Source organism: Podarcis filfolensis, assembly GCF_964270895.1.
Source record: "Podarcis filfolensis genome assembly, chromosome: 3".
Classification (NCBI taxonomy): Eukaryota; Metazoa; Chordata; class Lepidosauria; order Squamata; family Lacertidae; genus Podarcis; species Podarcis filfolensis.
This window is the reverse complement of record NC_139606.1, coordinates 120338256-120357528: the sequence shown is the minus strand read 5'-3', so window position 1 is coordinate 120357528 and position 19273 is coordinate 120338256. Positions and strand designations below refer to the sequence as shown.

Sequence of the window (19273 nt, the reverse complement as noted above, 5' to 3'; positions counted from 1 at the left end):
TTTTTATAATGAAATATTTTTAGAATGTTGGTTTATTTGATTGTTTAATTATTTGATTGTTGTTAGCCGCCTCTTTTAAGAGGGATTCAAGGGAACTTACCAGGAACGTACAATTCAATCTGAGACAGACTGAATTGTATAATAGTGAGAGGCTCACACGAGCCTGCAACCAGCTATCTGCTGTGCATGTAAAAAGGGGGATGTAACTCTGCTATGTAAAGGAACTTGCTAACGCAAGTTAGGAAGGATATTAATAAACAATATATCCTCTCCTGCCACCCTGAACATTCCCACACCGACAGGAATAACCTTCTAAGTCTCCGCCATTCCCGATGCAAATCGGAGGCAGCTCACAGCAATATTAAAAGCAGAAACAGCAAACAGGATTCTCCGGCTGGAGGCAGACACATTTAATAACTGCCAAAGCCTACTGGCTTTGAGAAGAGGGCTGATTTCGATTTGGCGGTAGATGGTCTTAACATTTTAATAACGTTTCTCATCCCCTGCCATGTCGTAAAAGTTGCGTTCAAAGAGGAGTCTCTGCGACGGAGCAGTAAAAAGCGAATGCAGATTTATATCCATGCCCGGGATTAACACCTTCTCTCCTTAGCGTGTCTGATGGGTTTGATTCGTCAGCCGGCTGCCTCGATGGTACTCATCCGTCTCTCGGGGTCCCAGGCTTTGATGCATTTATAGCAAACGAGTCTGATCAAATTATTATTATTTTTTTTATTTATTGAATTTATATACCGCCCTATACCCGGAGGTCTCAGGGTGTTTCACAGAATATAATTGTTTAAGGATGAGATGCAATGCAAAAAATGTTTTTATGGGATTTCCGTACAGGGATTTATTGATTCACACTATTTCTATTCTACTTAATATATCATCTATCTATCTATCTATCATCTATCTATCTATCTATCTATCTATCTATCTATCTATCATCTATCTATCTATCTATCTAAGTGGTATACAGAAAATGAAAGCAACAACAGACAACTTAAATCACAACAAACGCCACAAGAGCACACTGCTCTCGTTCAAAAACATCACGTTATTCCATTGCTGATACATCTAAAGCAATATCAGGTCTTTTGCGCTGGGACACAACCTATTTGGCCTAGTGCAATTTCAGAAAAGGTTATGTTCAGTCTGAGACGGATACAGGCTAAAGCTAAACCACAAAGGTTTCCGTGCATTTGGGTAGGATATTATTCCATGAGCCATGGATCAAAATACAGTATATACATCTATTTGCTAGAAATAGATATATCTCTATGGATGCCAGAGACCACACAGGCTTTTGACAATTGCCTCACTCTCTGTTTGTTATCTGCATAGATGAGTCACAATCAGGCCAGATTAATACATTAATAAAAATAAAATGAGAGGACATTTATAAATATGTAACAATGCTCTTTTAAGGGCTTACCTGCACCAATGTTCCAGGCGATAAGCTTGGTGATATGCTTTCTTGTATATTTCTTTATTTTGGTTATATATATATATATATATATATATATATATATATATATATATATTTGTGTGTGTGTGTGTAAGAGTTTAGGTTTTAAGCTGCATGCCAGACTCTTCTAACCCCTGGATGCAGCAAATGTTCAAATATAAGCCAGTCTGGCTTCCTGGAGAGATGATCGCTTGGGTGATGGGCCATTCAGGTGTGAGACAGCGAATGGACGGGACCCCCTTTCTCAGTAGACAAAGCCAGAGTTGACTTTGACAGTGACGTGGGCCAGAGAAAAAGCAACAAGTTGGAGAGAGAGTCCGAACATGTTTGACTAAACTGAAAACTATGGAGAAACCTGGTCTGAATAGAGATATTGGATTCTTGTCTCATTGCACATGCTAAAGCTATTTTTGGTCATCTGCATACTATCCCTGGCTTTCTCCTGTAGTCAAAACAAAACAAAACAAAAATTTCCTTCCAGTAGCACCTTAAAGACCAACTAAGTTAGTTCTTGGTATGAGCTTTCGTGTGCATGCACACTTCTTCAGATACACTGAAACAGAAGTTGCCAGATCCTTCTATATAGTGAGAAGGTGGGGAGGGGTATTACTCAGAAGGGTGGTGGGAATGGGTGGTTGGCAGATAGCTGTGATGAGCCTGTTGATGACTCTTAATGACTGCAATAGGTCTTACAGGAAAAAGCAAGGGGTGAGAAGGTGAAAAATGGCTTTGTCATGTATAATGAGATAAGAATCCAATGTCTTTGTTCAGACCAGGTCTCTCCATGGTTTTAAGTTTGGTAATGAGTTGCAATTCAGCAGCTTCTCTTTCCAGTCTATTTCTGAAATTCCTTTGTAGTAATACAGCTACTTTGAGATCTTGTATAGAATGTCCTGGGAGATTGAAGTGTTCTCCTACTGGTTTCTCTGTCTTGTGATTCTTGATGTCCGATTTATGTCCGTTTATTCTTTGGCGTAAGGTTTGGCCTGTTTGTCCAATAGACAAACCTGTACACCGGCTCCCTCGGCCAATAAAGCGAAATGAGTGCTACAGTCAACACATTCCTTCTGGGTTCTGTGCTGTTCTGCAAAAGCTAAATGTCTGTTTTTCTCCTTGGCTCCTGCAGGCCTTTCCTTCTACACCCGAGTAATCGAGAACTGCGAGGATGAAGCTCCATTTGATGAGGTAAGGAAGGAGGCTTTTTAAAATCTGCAGCAAGGAGTGTTTGGGATCACCCCTGCCTCAGACTAAAGATCCCACAATGGGTGGTACAGCTTTCCAGGGGGCAATGGCGGGTTGCTAAGAGGCAATGGCGTGGCAGGGGGTTGATGGAGGTGTGAATGACTTCTCTGACTTTGAAAAGCTGGTATCGCTGGACCAATTAATCCGTTTTGCGGAGTTAATTAAACTAGATAGTTCTGATTGGATAGGATCATCATCATGCAATTAATTGTTACTGTTTTGGATTTTATGATGTGGTTCTCTTCCTTAGTGGGTTGTGCAAACTGCTATTCTGAATAATGCTTTTTATAGGGTACAGGAACCAAGCCACTGGCAGCTCCAAAATATTTGGGAACCACTGGACGAAGGGATGTTGGGCATGGTTTAAAGTGCTGGTTTGGAACACCCTAAACCGTTTGGAATTAGGATGGCGAAAGAACCACCCACTCCTATCCATCAAGTGAGATGGTTGCCTGACTCTTACCATCCAAAGCGAGGCTGGTGGCAAATAGGAGCAGGACAGGGCCTTTGGTGTGGTGGCACCAAGACTTTGGAATCATCTTGCCAGGGGAGAACACTCAACCTTTATTTTAATGGGACTTTAAAAACGTTCTTAGGTGTGTCTTGGTGGGGATGAAGGTGAGACAGACAGAGATCTCTAGGGAGTTGTTTTCTTCTTTGCAATTCTGCATTTTTTGAAAATTTCTATTTTATAGTGTGTGCAAATATCAGTGCTTTTTCTTTTCTGGAATGGATCATTTGACTTGCACCATCCACTTTGTTGTGGGAAGGCTAGAGTGTACAGTTTTGAAAACAATGTCGAGTTATACGATGCCTGCCTTTGCCCTTGGCACAAATTTCAGAGAATCATAGAATGGGAAGAGATCCAAAGGGTCATCTAGGAAGAAGTAAGGACACACCTGAATTGAACTAGATGACCGTTCTGGTCCCTTCCAACCCTACAATTCTATGATGATTCACCTGGCAGGTGTATCATAGGTAATGTGTTCAGAAGAGTCCCTGCAAAAATATTCCCATTTCCCAGAAAGGTCAGTCCTATCCTTGCATCCTTGGTTTATGTGTGAGAGGGAGAAAGTATGAAATATCAGGAATCAACCCAACACTTTTCAGGCAGGATGATTGCCCAGATGTTCTGTGGGCTGAGAAAATATCTGTGTGCATCCTTCGGATGTAGGAATGATGTGTCAGACAGATTTTTTGAAACCTCCCTTTTTTACAGGTTTTGAAAGCTGGAGAGGAAAATGTACTGAATGTTTGAACCAGCTGCTGGTTTCTAAAGAGGCAACAGAGCCACAGCAGCTGGGTAGAAAAGTTTGCAAAAAAGAGGTTTCTAAAATGATGCCTTGTGTGGAGAAAGAGGATGGAGGAAGGCTTTTGTCTCTCTCTCTCTCACTCACTCGTGGGCATCTTGGGAAGCTAAATGTTTGAAGATCCAGAGCAGCGAAAAGAAAGGACTTTCCCATGCAGTGTGTAGTTAACCTGTGGAACTCCCTGCCACAGGAGGCAGTGATGGCCAACAACTTGGATGGCTTTAAATGAGGACTGGACAATTTCATGGAGGGCTGGCTTTTCTGTGGCTCCACAATCTCATTTGCTGGAAACTGCAGGAGGGAAGAGGGCTCTGGTGCTCAGGTCACAGAATCATTTGTAGAGTAGGAAGGGACCCTGAGGGTCATCTAGTCCAACCCCCTGCAATGCAGGAATCTCAGGTAAAGCATTCGTGACAGCCTTTCCGAAGGGGTTTCCCATTAGGGCAGCCTTTCTCAACCTGTGAGTCCCCAGATGTTGTTGAACTACAACTCCCAGCACCCCTAGCTAGCAAGGCAAGAGCTCAGGGATGATGGGAGTTGTAGTCCAACAACATCTGGGAACCCACAGCTTGAGAACCACTGCATTAGGGCATCTGGTTGGCCACTGTGAGAACAGGACGCTGGACTAGGTGGGCCGCTGGCCTGATCCTGCAGGCCCTTCTTGCCATCTCAAATAGCTAGGGAATTGTAAAGGTAAAGGGACCCCTGACCATTAGGTCCAGTCGTGGCCGAATCTGGGGTTGCGGTGCTCATCTCGCTTTATTGGCCGAGGGAGCCGGCGTACAGCTTCTGGATCATGTGGCCAGCATGACTAAGCCGCTTCTGGCGAACCAGAGCAGCGCACGGAAACACCGTTTACTTGCACTTTGACGTGCTTTCGAACTGCTAGGTTGGCAGGAGCAGGGACCGAGCAATGGGAGCTCACCCCGTCGCGGGGATTCGAACTGCCGACCTTCTGACTGGCAAGTCCTAGGCTTTGTGGTTTAACCCAAAGCGCCACCCGCGTCCCTCTAGGGAATTGTACTGTACTTCTGCCATTTTTCATGCCACGTCTGTGTGGGCCGGTTGGGGTTCCATGGAGGGGATGAGTAATGGGCACTCTGCGCATGCTCCGAAGGAATCTTTTTTTAAAAAAATCCTTCACACACACACACACACACACAGAGGCTGGAGTGAGCCTTCCTTTGGCAACAGCCAACTCAAAGCAGACTCCCATCCCTGACCCTGACACACCTGTGAGATAGTGGCTAATTCCTCTGCTGTTGCTCCCAAAGTTTCTCTGCCGAGTTTTGCGTCTGCAAAGCTGATTTTCCTCCTCTCGTTACATAAACCTCCGGTGCTGCAAACCTTACATAATGGCCTCCCTCACAGCGCCGCTTGCCAAGTTCTTAAAAACACTCAGGTTGCAGGAGACGGGTCCCCCTGGTTTTTCCCTTCTTCCACCTCTTTTCTCTCTCTCTCTCTCCCCTCCTCCTCCTGCCACTTTGCAGCAGATCCGAATTCTCCTCTGCTGCAAAAAGCTCCTTTTCATTTGCAACCTTCAAAACCAGTCAGCTGTATGCAGAGGTGTCAATGTTGAAGGAGGCGAGGGGCTTGCTCCTTGCCTCAATGCCACTTTGAGGTTTGGAACCGCCAACGAGGGGGCAGGAATTCATTCCCTTATTTGCACTCCCCAAACCAACCTGTGCAAAGCAGAATTCAACAGCTGCCCTTTGAAAATCTGTGCTTTCCTGAATTTTCTATGTAATAAACAAAAATCTACCCTTATTCCCTTATGGTGGACACAAGAGCCCTAATAGAGTCCTTTACAGGTTCTCCATTGGTCAGAGAAAAGAACAGAGGCCAACCAGAGAATATTGTGAAGCAAAGCAGCTCGTAAGCCTGATCTTTATTGAACGGTTGCAACAGGGTGCCCCCTTCACACGCAGGAGAAGGAGGAGGACCCCAAACCAAGGTGTGGCTGCCCTTATATAGACATTTTAAATTGCCCACCCTGGAGTCCAAGACCACCCCACAAACATAAATACATCACAGAAGGGATGTAGCTCAAGACAAACCCCCAGACACATCATACCTACATCACAGAAAAGGCGGTCTACAACAGAAATCTGAGTGCGTTGTTTATCTCCCATCTGGCAGGTCACCTGTTAATGCTCACTTGATTGGATACCCTGGGGAGCCTGGCCAGTCTTTTGTAGTGACAAAGACTTAGTTCCTGAGCCAGGTCACAGGCTCACCCTATTCATACACAGATATACCCCTAAGACAGGTTTTGTGAATGAAAAGACAATGGGGAGGCTTTTCCATTTTACTTTGACCTTGCAGAGAAAACATTTGGTCAGCTGGGGAGCCAAAATGGCTCCAGGGCTGCACTCCTGTGCTGCCTCAGACATGTGGCCCATACATTTAAGTACAGTGTTTGCCTGGCACATCCATGAACATTTATTATATATATAAGACCTTATTTTTTTTTATTTCATCTGCAACAGTTTCCCCGAGCAAAGCAGGTGTCCCCCCTAAAGTGCATATTAGGGGAGAACTTGAGCAAGAAATGTTTGTGTTGGTGAAAGCAATGCACAAAAATGCATTAGGTTAGGGGAAATCTCATTGCAAAAAGGCATATATTTTCCACACAAAAAAGTATTTGCGAAGTGAAATGCACACACAAATATGTTTGGATTTTGATGAGGACTTCTTAAAAAAATAACAGACTGATGTGGAAATGGGGAGCCCTGGAAGACTGGAAAAATAAGAAACTGAAACTGATATAGTCTTTCATCACTACCTGCAGTTCTTAGGGTGAGTCACCCCTGATTTTTTTTGTTACAAGTTTGACTAAGGCCCCATGTAGAATCAAGAAAATTTCGGCTGGGTTCTTGCTGGGAAAACCCCACCAGGAAGTTTGAACTGCCCACAGGTCATTTCCTTTGTTTTGAGTGAGGCTTGCAGAGAACCCCTTACAACCCAGATGAAAGCAGAAAGGAAGACACATGACCTTATCATTTATCGGAGCTGAGCCTGTAGCATCGAAGTTGCCTTTGTTCCAAACCCCCATCTTAATTGGACTTTTGTAACGATGTGTTTGATCCCTTTCACATTCTCGTTTATCTTGCATGCTCATCTTAATTGGCATCAGCGCCCTATGGGGTCCATCTGCTGGGCCAGAAAGGGTAACATTTGCAGAATGACATGGTCACATCTCAGCTGCCCCAAGCTCCTTATCCTTCTGTTCCCAATTGAGTTACTCAAAGAAAACAGAATCCCGTCCTCCCATTCCTGCCACATATCAAACAGCCTCCAAAAGTTCCCCAGGTTTCTCTGAAGCCTCTTTTGGTAGATTGATGTTCAAGCTCTTGGTGTCAGAGTGTTTAAGATGATCTGAGACCGCAATAGGAAAGGAGTTTGCTGAAATGGAATTACAGTTACAGAAAACCTGGTTTATTCTCTGGAGCAAAATTGACAAAACAAAATAGATAAAAGCCTGTTTCAAAATGTGGTCGGCGAGTCCTGCTTCATTAAGGGGGTCCTTTGCTCATTGGATGGGAAGCGGGTGGCGCTATGGGTTAAACCACAGAGCCTAGGACTTGCTGATCAGAAGGTCGGCGGTTTGAATCCCCGCAATGGGGTGAGCTCCCGTTGCTCGGTCCCTGCTCCTGCCAACCTAGCAGTTCAAAAGCACGTCAAAGTGCAAGTAGATAAATAGGTACCGCTCCGGCTGGAAGGTAAACGGTGTTTCCGTGCACTGCTCTGGTTCGCCAGAAGCGGCTTAGTCATGCTGGCCACATGACCCGGAAGTTGTACGCCGGCTTGTGCCCTCCATCTTTTCCAACATCAGGGTCTTTTCCAGTGAGTCTTCTCTTCTCATGAGGTGGCCAAAGTCTTGGAGCCTCAGCTTCAGGACCTGTCCTTCCAGTGAGAACTCAGGGCTGATTTCCTTCAGAATGGAAAGGTTGGACCTTCTTGCAGTCCATGGGACTCTCAAGAGTCTCCTCCAGCACCAGAATTCCAAAGCATCCATTCTTTGGCGATCAGCCTTCTTTATGGTCCAGACTTAGTTCATCTCTAAGGTGCTAAGGGACGCGGGTGGCGCCTAGAGCCTAGGGCTTGCCGATCAGAAGGTCGACGGTTCGAATCCCCGTGACTGGGTGAGCTCCCGTTGCTCGGTCCTTGCTCCTGCCAACCTAGCAGTTTGAAAGCACGTCAAAGTGCAAGTAGATCACTAGGTACCACTCCGGCGGGAAGGTAAACGGCGTTTCCGTGCGCTGCTCTGGTTCGCCAGAAGCGGCTCAGTCATGCTGGCCACATGACCCGGAAGCTGTACGCCGGCTCCCTCGGCCAGTAAAGCGAGATGAGTGCCGCAACCCCAGAGTATGCCATGACTGGACCTAATGGTCAGGGGTCCCTTTACCTTTTGCTCATTTGGCGGTGGTGAAATGGCAAAAGCTATGGAACGTAATTTCACGTTTGGAGAGAGAGGCTCCGTTCTTACCAAGCAGAGTGATTCCCCCTTCCAAACTAAAATGCCTTGGAGCGGCCGTCGGGAAAGTTTTGACAGGCTTCTGGGTTTGCTCAAACGCCAAAAAGAGCCTCCCAAAAGTCAATTCTGGGTTGCCCGGCAACCAGCAGGCCGCCAAAGCCCAGATGGATGAACAGATGAACAGAAGCAGCTGCCTCGCATTCATTCAGGAGGCCAATTTAAGTCTCCTCTCCCTCCTTCTGGAAAAGCAAAAAGTAGTCAAGCCTGTGATGGGAGGATTTCAGGGGGTTATTCCTGCTGGGATGGGGGTTGGACTAGATGACCCTTGGGTCCCTTCCAGCCCTACGATTCTATGACTCTAGTACAGTCCACCACATCAAAGGCAAGGAGACCCGTGCTTGAGACTTCCCTCCATTGAATGGATTGCAACCTGGCCACTTTTGGGGGGTCCTCTCCACTCTGTTAAGAATGAGGGACCTGTAGGGCATGGCTCAGGATGGCCAAAAATAAGAATGTCTGCCATTTGCTGTTGCCTCCCCTTGTTCCTTTGCACCCAAAGCGTTCAACCAGATTGTAGAAACCTGGGGAAAAAGAGACCAATCCTCACATCAAACTAAGAATAGAAGAAGAGCTTGCTGGATCAAGCCAGTGGCCGACCTAGTCCACTTGTGGAATGTAATCCACTGGGAACAGTCAAATACAGCATTCTTTGTTTTCGTAGAGTGGACATGAAAGGGGATGTTTGGTCCAACCAGTTGAAACTTCCTGTTCCTCCTGGGCTGGAGCATCCTTCCTTTTGCATGTGATAGAAGGTGGGTGTGGCCTTACCTGTCCAGGTAACTAAAGGACGAGTCACGCAGCACACCTCTCTCTTTTTGACTTCCTTCTTCGTTGGACCAGCTTCTAGCTAGGACTGCTCTGCTAGCTCTCAGCTAGCAGAAGCACTGGGATTATTCCCCCATATGGGTAGATCCACATGTACATATTTGTAACTAAGTCGGCCTTCAGGGATCCAACTGTGAACTGATGTAAGGAAACATCTTTTATTGATTTTGAATAGGATTGTGGCATCTTTATTCTTTTAAGAGGGATTCAGGGGGACTTACCAGGAACGTACAACTCAATCTGAGACAGACTGAATTGTATACTAGTGAGAGGCTCACACGAGCCTGCAACCAGCTATCTGCTGTGCATGCAAAAAGGGGAATGTAAACTCTGCTATGTAAAGGAACTTGCTAACGCAAGTTAGGAATATATTAATAAACAATATATCCTCTCCTGCCACCCTGAACATTCCCACAGTTCTCAAAGTGGCCAACTAGATGCTCATTATGGGAAACCCACAAGCAGGATCCGAGCACAGGAGCCCTCTGTCTTCCTGCAGTTTCCAGTAACTGGCATTCAGAAGAATTGTTGGCTCCGGCTATGCAAGCAGAACACAGCCATCCTGGCAAGAAGACACCAATAGCCATCAACAGAATGTGTCTCATCCTCCTATAAAGGCATCCAAGTTGATGGAAACAGCTTCAGCTTCCGCTTGCCAGGTCTTAAGGCACCAGAAAATGTTCAGATTGCCCTCTGCAAATCAGCCTCATTTGCTTTGGGGAGAAATTTCAGTTTCAGAAAACTCAAGCCGCTGCTTTCTCCAGGCCAAAATGTTCTTTGCCCTGCACCTCGCCGCAAAACACTTCGACTCTTGCCTCTGAACGCGGCAGCAAAAACGTGAGCTACACGAAGTCTGCTTTATTAACACAATGCTAATGGAGCATGATTCTCCCCAGGAAGAAGATCCTAATGGCTGTTTTTAATTGGCTGTAATAAAAAATAATAATTTCCCCAGGGACCGTGTTTATTTTGAAAAGGCAGGCTGCGGCTGCAGCCCTCATCTCATGAAATTGGTGGGTCTTTCTCATTCTTCCAAGTAACGGTGCTTTGCGTTGTTTTGTTCAGCTGCTAGGCTTCACTGTTTGGGCCTCCTTGGTGTTGTTATTGTTTAGTCATTTAGTCGTGTCCGCCTCTTCGTGACCCCCTGGACCAGAGCACGCCAGGCCCTCCTGTCTTCCACTGCCTCCTGCAGTTAGTTAAACTCATGTTCGTAGCTTCGAGAACACTGTTCCACCATCTCGTCGTCTGTCGTCCCCTTCTCCTTGTGCCCACAGGATCAGACCGAAGGAGCATCTCGTCTCACATCCTGATTCTTGATGCGGCTAACCAGAAGCCGCTAAGCAGTCCACAAACAAAACCTGGAGGCAAGAGCGCTCTTCCATCCTTGCTCCCCAGTGACGGATAGTTCAAAGACATGGCAAATGGCTGTGGCTCAGTTGCAGAGCGCCAGCTTCACATGCAGAAGGTTCCAGGTTCAATTCCCAGTGTGGGAATGTTGTGGACTCCTGTCTTCCACTGCCTCCTGCAGTTTGGTCAAACTCATGCTGGTAGCTTCAAGAACACCATCCAACCATCTCGTCCTCTGTCGTCCCCTTCTCCTTGTGCCCTCCATCTTTCCCAACATCAGGGTCTTTTCCAGGGAATCTTCTCTTCTCATGAGGTGGCCAAAGTCTTGGAGCCTCAGCTTCAGGATCTGTCCTTCCAGTGAGCACTCAGGGCTGATTTCCTTCAGAATGGATAGGTTTGATCTTCTTGCGGTCCATGGGACTCTCAAGAGTCTCCTCCAGCACCAGAATTCAAAAGCATCAATTCTTCGGCAATCAGCCTTCTTTATGGTCCAGCTCTCACTTCCGTACATCACTACAGGGAAAACCATAGCTTTAACTATACGTACCTTTGTTGGCAAGGCATCCTTACTATTTATTAGCTTTTGCTCAGGCTGGCAATTGCAAGGTAAGAACGTAATCACCTGCTGGATCAGGCCAGCAGCCCTCCTAGTCCAGCATCCTGTTACCACATTATGGAAAAGTTGCAAGCAGGATTCGAGCACAAAAGCCTCTCTCCTCTCCTGCAGTTTCTGGCAACAGGCTTCCACTAGCAAGGGCTGACAACCCACGTTGAAAAGTCTGACCTGAACAAACCCAACACAAAACAAAACACAATTCTGATTTCCAAAGAGTAAAGCCTGCACCTCTCTTTTGGGAGGCAGAGATGGTTTCCACGGAAGATGCCAACTGCTTTTCTGTGTTGTGCTTTGGCTTGGGCAGGAGGGCATCATGCCAGCCTACTGTGCCAGCCGCAACACCAGAGACTTGGGGGCCTTTGCAGCAGTTAACAGTTCCAGAATAATAAGAGTAAACTGGTGGGTGGGAGCTTGCTCCAAAGTCTGTCCCATCCTTAAAGGCAGAAGGCAGGTGAAGACATTGTTGGTGCTTTTGGGTGGCAGATGGCCTTCTCCTGGCACCGATCTGGAACACATAGCACAGCAGAGCAGAGCATTCACCCCTCTGGATGTTCAAGCAAGCAGCAGAGCTTAGCAGAAGCCGAGACTGAGTATATGTAGCATCTGAGTTTAGTGATTTATTTAAAGGTAAAGGGACCCCTGACCATTAGGTCCAGTCGTGGCCGACTCTGGGGTTGCGGCACTCATCTCGCTTTACTGGCCAAGGCAGCCGGCGTGCAGCTTCCGGGTCATGTGGCCAGCATGACTAAGCCGCTTCTGGCAAACCAGAGCAGTGCACGGAAACGTTGTTTACCTTCCCGCCGGAGCTGTACCTATTTATCTACTTGCACTTTGACGTGCTTTCGAACTGCTAGGTGGGCAGGAGCAAGGACCGAGCAATGGGAGCTCACCCCGTCGCGGGGATTTGAACCGCTGACCTTCTGATCGGCAAACCCTGGGCTCTGTGGTTTAACCCACAGCGCCACCCGTGTCCCTAGTGATTTATTTACAGGATCAAAATAAAGAACAGAGCAGTCATGGCGTGTCTCTTCTCCTCTGAGAGAGCACAACAGCAGAACAAGGAACAAAGAAGACGGAAGTGGCGTACAGTTCCTTCCATTCCCACACTTCCAAAGAATGGAATATCAACACACAGAGCATGTGATCTAGTAGTCACATATTCTGCAGCACGAGAGAGATTGAAACGCCTGGCAGACATATGCCAGCCCAACCCAACTGGTACCTTATCATAAAGAGAGCTGACTGGATCAGGCCAATGGCTCAGCTAGTCCAAGCAGATGCCCCATTGGGGACCATGCACGCAGGATCTGACCAGAGGAGTCCTCTCCCCTCCTGTGGAGCATTGCTACCTCCAACTATGGAAGCAGGGCCTGGTCCCCTCCTCAATGAATTTGCCCAATCCTCTTTTCAAAGCTTTCCATCCCTGCCTCCTGTGGCAGGGAGTTCCATAGTTTAACTGCATGCTATGTGAAGAAGGACTTTTAAAAAAATCTGTCCTGATTCTTCTACCGTTCATGAATGTCCATGAGTTCTAATGTCATGGTAGGTTTCTCAGCAGAGGTTGGGTCTTGGATGCTTGAGTTGAGATTCCTGCATTGCAGAGGGTTGGACTAGATGACCCTCTGGACCCCTTCAATCTCTACAGTTCTCTCATTCTATGACTCCACCAACCTGCACGTGTTCCATTATCTCTGTCCAGGGCTTCCGATTCTGGCCCCATCCGATCAGAGAAGTGTTATGCTGAAGAATCGCTGGCCAACATTCCTGTCATTTCCGAAATGGATGGATGTTTCCCAGCCAGCAGTGTAGCTGTTTCACAATCAGTGGGTTGTGAACAGCATTGCATCATCCTAATAATTCATGAAGAACTCATAAATGGCTTTGGAAAAGATGTAATTACCACTGAAAGCTGGCCTGGTCTCTTGGGATAACTGGAGTGGAGTTTCTGCCACCTCTGAAGTCTACATCTCCTCCTCCTTAGCTTATGATGAATGAGTTCTTCTGGCTGTGTCAGCTCCTGAGTCTAGATTCCCTGCTTTTGAAATGCCAACTCCTTCATTGCCAGGGCTTGGACTAGATGAACCTTGGGCGTCCCTCCCAACTCTACAGTTCTAGGGTTCTAGGTACAGTAAATCCTGTTGTGCTCTGGTCTATGGGGTCACGAAGAGTCAGACACGACTAAACGACTAAACAACAACAAAGTACAGTAATAATAATAATAATAATAATAATAATAATAATAATAATAATAATAATTTTTATTTATACCCCGCCCTCCCCTGCCAAGACTGGGCTCAGGGTGGCTGACACCAGGTATAAAAACAATTGACTGAAATACAACTTAAAAACAAGATTAAAATAAAACAATAAAACATTAAAATGCAGCCTCATTTCAGTAGGAACTCAAATAAAAAAACTTTTTTGGGGGATGAAAACGTCAAGTCTTCACCAAGGCCAACTATCCAGACTGGTCCTACATGGGCCAGAAAAAAGCCAGGGAAGTCCCCAGATAGGGGTTCCATCACAGAAGGAGAAAGGAAAAAGGAAAGAGGGGGAGGGAATCAAGTTGATTCTAAGCCAAAGGCCAGGCGGAACAACTCTATCTTACAGGCCCTGCGGAAAGAAATCAGATCCTGCAGGGCCCTGGTCTCATGAGACAGAGCATTCCACCAGGCAGGAGCCAGCACTGAAAAGGCCCTGGCTCTGGTTGAGGCTAATCTGACTTCCTTAGGGCCCGGGACATCTAGGGTGTTGCTATTTATGGACCTTGAGGCTCTCCATGGGGCATACCGGGAGAGGCGGTCCCGTAGGTACGAGGGTCCTAGCCCGTGAAGGGCTTTAAAGGTCAAAACCAGCACCTTAAATCTGACCCTGTACTCCACCGGGAGCCAGTGCAGCTGGAAAAGCACTGGATGAATATGCTCCCATGGCAGAGACCCCGTGAGGAGCCTCACTGCAGCATTCTGCACCCGCTGGAGTTTCTGGGACAGCTTCAAGGGCAGCCCCGCGTAGAGCAAATTACAGTAGTGAAGCCTGGAGGTGACCGTCGCATGGATCACTGTGGCCAGGTCGGGGCGGGAAAGGTAAGGGACCAACTGCTTGATGCGGTGAAGGTGGAAAAATGTCGCCTTGGCTGTTGCTGTAACTTGCGCCTCCCTGGAAAGGGAGGCGTCAAGGATTACACCCAAACTCTTAACGGAAGGCAATGGCACTAATTGGGCCCCCGCAAGAGAAAGGAGTTGGTCCCTCATCCCCAGACCATCCTGACCCAGCCAGAGGACCTCTGTCATCGAAATATTTAATTTCAGTCAGCTCCCACGAAACCATCCAGCCACAGCTTCCAAGCATCTGGTCAGTGTGTCCGGGGCTGAGTCAGGGTGGCCGTCCATCAGCAGATAGAGCTGATTGTCGTCAGCATATTGGTGTTGGCCCAGCCCAAAGGTCTGGACAATCTGGGCGAGGGGGCACATAAAGATGTTAAAAAGCATCGGGGAGAGAATTGCGCCCTGCGGCACTCCACACACCAAGGAGTGGCGCGACAACATCTCCCTCCTTAGCGCCACACTCTGTCCCTGACCAGAGATAAAGGAGTACAACCACTGTCAGGTTATGCCCTGTATCCCCATGTCGGTGAGGTGGTGGTCCAGAAGATCTTTCCCATGAATCATACACATGCATCACATACATACTATGGCAATGACTATAAGAGGTGTGCCCGGTCTGGCACTTTCACCACATGCTCTCACTTTTGTGTTGTCATCAAGAAGCACTTTCCTAAGTTCACCTGGTGAGCTTCATGGAAGTGGGCATTTGAACCCTGGTCTCCCAGGATGCAAGGGAGAAACGTGCTCCGAGGAAGGCACGCTTTGCAAATCCACACCGGGATCAACTACTGCCCAGAAACTGATGTCCCCACTGTGGAAGGACGTGTGGATCCAGAACTGGCCTCCACAGTCACTTACGGACTCACTGTCAAAACCATGTTTATGGAAGACAATCTTACTCGGCTACGAGGGATCGCCAAAGAAAAGAAGAAGATAGCGTATTTTTCGCCCTATAGGACGCACCCGACTGTAGGACGCACCTTGTTTTAGAAGGGGAGAACAAGAGAGAAAAAATCTCTCCCTCTCTGCACAGTGCCCCTTCAGCGAAGTGGCAGGAGAAACGGAGCCCCTTCCATTTCTTCTTCCTCTTCGCTGAAGGGCGCTGCGCAGAGAGGGAAAGCTGCGCAGTGCCTCTCCAGCGAAGCAAAGCCAGGAGAGCAAGAGGGATCGGTTCGTATCAACCCCTCTCGCTTTCCAGGCTTCAGCAAAAGCAACGCGAAGCCTCCGGAGCGCAGCGGGAGCGCTCCCTCTGCGCTTCGGAGGCTTCGCGTTGCTATCGCTGAAGCCATGGAGCCTGCATTCACTCCATAAGACACACACACATTTCCCCTTAATTTTGGGAGGGGAAAAAGTGTGTCTTATAGAGCGAAAAATACGGTACATTCAATCTGGCAAGAGTACTTGAGAAGGGAATGACTTTTTTGTTTTATTTACTTACTTATTTCGTTAGCTTTATTCACCACCTTTTCCTCCGAGATGCTCAAGGTTACAAACATGGGTCTCCTCCTCCTCCTCCTCCCCATTTCACCCCACAACAACCCTGTGAGGCAGGCCCCCAGGTCACACCCAGTGCGCATCATGGCCAAGTGGGGATTCAAACCCAGGTCTCCCAGGTCATAAACCAGCACTTCAACCATTGAATTGAATTGAATTTATTAATATGGTCATAGACCAGCTTCAACACACACAATATCACAGATCATAAAAAATATCAGGAATACAAGGGACAATATGCAATAACAAGAATTTAAATATAAAAATTAAAATTAATTATTAGCGTGCCCCCTGTAATTAACATTTAGGGGATTGGACATTATGGGATACCACTTGCTTCCTGCGATTGATTGCAGATGCACAGAATTTAGCTACATTTAATGTAGTCTTGGGCTTCAACCATTACACCACACTGGTTGTTTTCATCTGAGTTGTGCTGCGGGACACACACACACATCCCCCATCCTCCCAGCAGTTTGGATCCTTCTCAGCCTTGCTGTTCACACTCCAGGCAATGACAGATTCAACTTCTCTTCCTTGAGTGTGATTACAGGAAAGCAGCAAGGGGGGGGGGGGGGAGAGCCCTGGAGCTAAGCCAACCTCAGCTCCGAAAGTCTTGCTCCACTTTCCCCTTCACAACAAACAACTTGCAAGCTCAGCAAACGCATTGAGAAGAGAGATTCGGTTCCTGCCGAGAGCAGAGACTGGGAGGATGAACGAAACTCCCACGAGATATTTGATCGTGGAAGAGGACGGCACGTAAGCCTGCAAACTGACTGCAGGAAAACCTCACATCAATAGGGTTTCTGAACCCCAGTCTCTTAGCAACAAACTATTTAAGCTCCAGCTTATGTTTGTTTAAATTTCATGTCGTGCGTTTTTTCCAAAAAAACTCAAAACATTTCCACAAACAAGAATTTATTTCCCCACATCTTCATTCAGTTCAGCGCCATAAGAGTATTACCTCCGATACTGCTTTTGCTAGCTAATTTGCTTTTCTGCCAATAATTCTGCTGTACAAATCTATAGCGCTGCTGTGTTTGGAATACGGTGTACAGTTTGGGTAGCCTCACCTCAAATAGCTGAGAAAATGTTGAGAAAAAGGTTCAGGAAAAATCAAGGGGTGATGCGACTCCCATATGAAGGAAATTGGCAGCTTTTGGTACTTTGCAATTCAGAGAAAAAGGGATGCGGGTGGCGCTGTGGGTTAAACCACAGAGCCTAGGACTTGCCTATCAGAAGGTCAGCGGTTTGAATCCCCACGACGGGGTGAGCTCCCATTGTTTGGTCCCAGCTCCTGCCCACCTAGCAGTTCGAAAGCACGTCAATGTGCAAGTAGATAAATAGGTACCGCTCCGGCGGGAAGGCAAACAGCGTTTCCGTGCACTGCTCTGGTTCGCCAGAAGCGGCTTAGTCATGCTGGCCACATGACCCAGAAGCTGTAATCCGGCTCCCTCGGCCAGTAAAGTGAGATGAGTGCCGCAACCCCAGAGTCGGCCACGACTGGACCTAATGGTCAGGGGTCCCTTTACCCTTTACCTAATTTAGAGAAAAGGCGAGTAGCAGACAACATGATAGGAATTTATAGAATTATGCCTGGCATGGATACTCATGGACATCCTATGGAAGTCAAATGTTGAAAGATTCAGGACAGATAAGTTCTTCCTGCAGTGGAGAGTTAAACTGTGGAACTCCATGAAGGAGTGAGGGCTACCAACCTTGATGGCTTTAAAAGAGGATGAGACAAATTAATGGAGGAGGCGAAGGTTATAAACAGCTACTAGCCAGGACAGCTATGCTCTGTGGGATGTAAACCACTGGGAGCAGTCAAGTACAACATTCCTTGTTTTCCTAGAGTGGACATGCAAGGGGATGTTTGGTCCAGCCAGTCAAAACTTCCTGTTCCTCCTGGCTGGAGCATCCTTCCTTTTGCATGTGATAGAAGGTGGGTGTGACCTTACCTGTCCAGGTAACAAAAGGACAAATCACGCAGCACAGCTCTCTCTCTTTGACTTCTTCGTTTGACCAGCTTCTAGCTAGGACAGCTCTGCTAGATCTCAGCTAGCAGAGGCAATAGGATTATTCCCCCATATGGGGTAGATCCACATGTACATATTTGCAACTAAGTCTGCCTTCAAGGATCCAACTGTGAACTGATGTAAGTAAACTTCTTTTATTGACTTTGAATAAGATTGTGGTGTCTTTATTCTTTTAAGAGGAATTCAAGGGAACTTACCAGGAACATACAATTCAGTCTGAGACAGACTGAATTGTATAACAGTGAGAGGCTCACACGAGCCTGCAGCCAGCTATCTGCTGTGCATGTAAAAAGGGGGATGTAAACTCTGCTGAGTAAAGGGACTTGCTAGCGCAAGTTAGGAAGGATATTAATAAACAACATATCCTCTCCTGCCACCCTGGACATTCCCACATTCTCTGCCTCCACAATGCTTCTGAATCCTAGTTGCTGGAAACCCCAGGAGAGGAGAGGGGTCTTGTGTTCGAAACCACGCCTTGCTGCTTTCCCTCAGGCAGCTGGTTGGCCACTGTGAGAAGAGGATGATGGCCCAGATAGGTCGCTAGCAGACTGGTCTTAAGTTCTCATGCTATGTTTTTATCAAAGCCGTGGTTTTTGTTTCCCCCCCTCCCTCGCTCCTTACGAGAATGACTGAGATGGAGAAGTGTGAGTAGGCAACATTTTGTTTTGCTCACCCCTGTTTTGCAAACATTGAGCAAAAGCAGCTAATTAGCTGCAACACAGAGAGAGGTTAACTAGCACGAGCGAAGCTCAAAGGAGAGCAAAACTCACATTTCATGCTTCCCCTTAATAGCCTCTGTGAGATAATAGGCAACAATCAATGAAATGCTGTAAGGTCAAGTTTGTTAGATGGGAGGTTTTGACGGCCTGGTCTTACAAAGTTCAGGAGGGCACAAGATGCCGGAATGAGAGGATGTTAATCAGAACCAATGAGGGCTCTGGAACAAGAATGAAATTACACCCATATTTTTCTCTAATATGCTAAGACAGTGTGGTGTAGTGGTTACAGTGTTGGACTAAAGCAGGGGTCAGCAAACATTTTCAGCAGGGGGCTCAGACCTTGTGGGGGGCCGGACTATATTTTGAAGGGAAAAAAGGAACAAATTCCTGTGCCCCACAAATAACCCAGAGATGCATTTTAAATAAAAGCACACATTCTACTCATGTAAAAATGCCAGGCAGGCCCCACAAATAACCCAGAGATGCATTTTAAATAAAAGCACACATTCTGTTGTTGTTGTTGAATCGTTTAGTCGTGTCTGACTCTTCGTGACCCCATGGACCAGAGCACG

The 19273-nt window shown here is 47.0% G+C and overlaps 1 protein-coding gene across 14 annotated transcripts in view; it reads left to right on the top strand.

Moving 5' to 3' along the window:
• Positions 1-19273, top strand: part of OTOF (otoferlin) — a 186134-nt gene that overhangs the window by 18770 nt on the left and 148091 nt on the right. For all 14 annotated transcript variants that reach the window (XM_083604711.1, XM_083604721.1, XM_083604719.1 and 11 more), the window contains exon 2: positions 2595-2653. In XM_083604711.1, coding sequence (XP_083460837.1) covers positions 2595-2653 — 59 coding nt within the window. The remainder of the gene's footprint in view (positions 1-2594; positions 2654-19273) is intronic.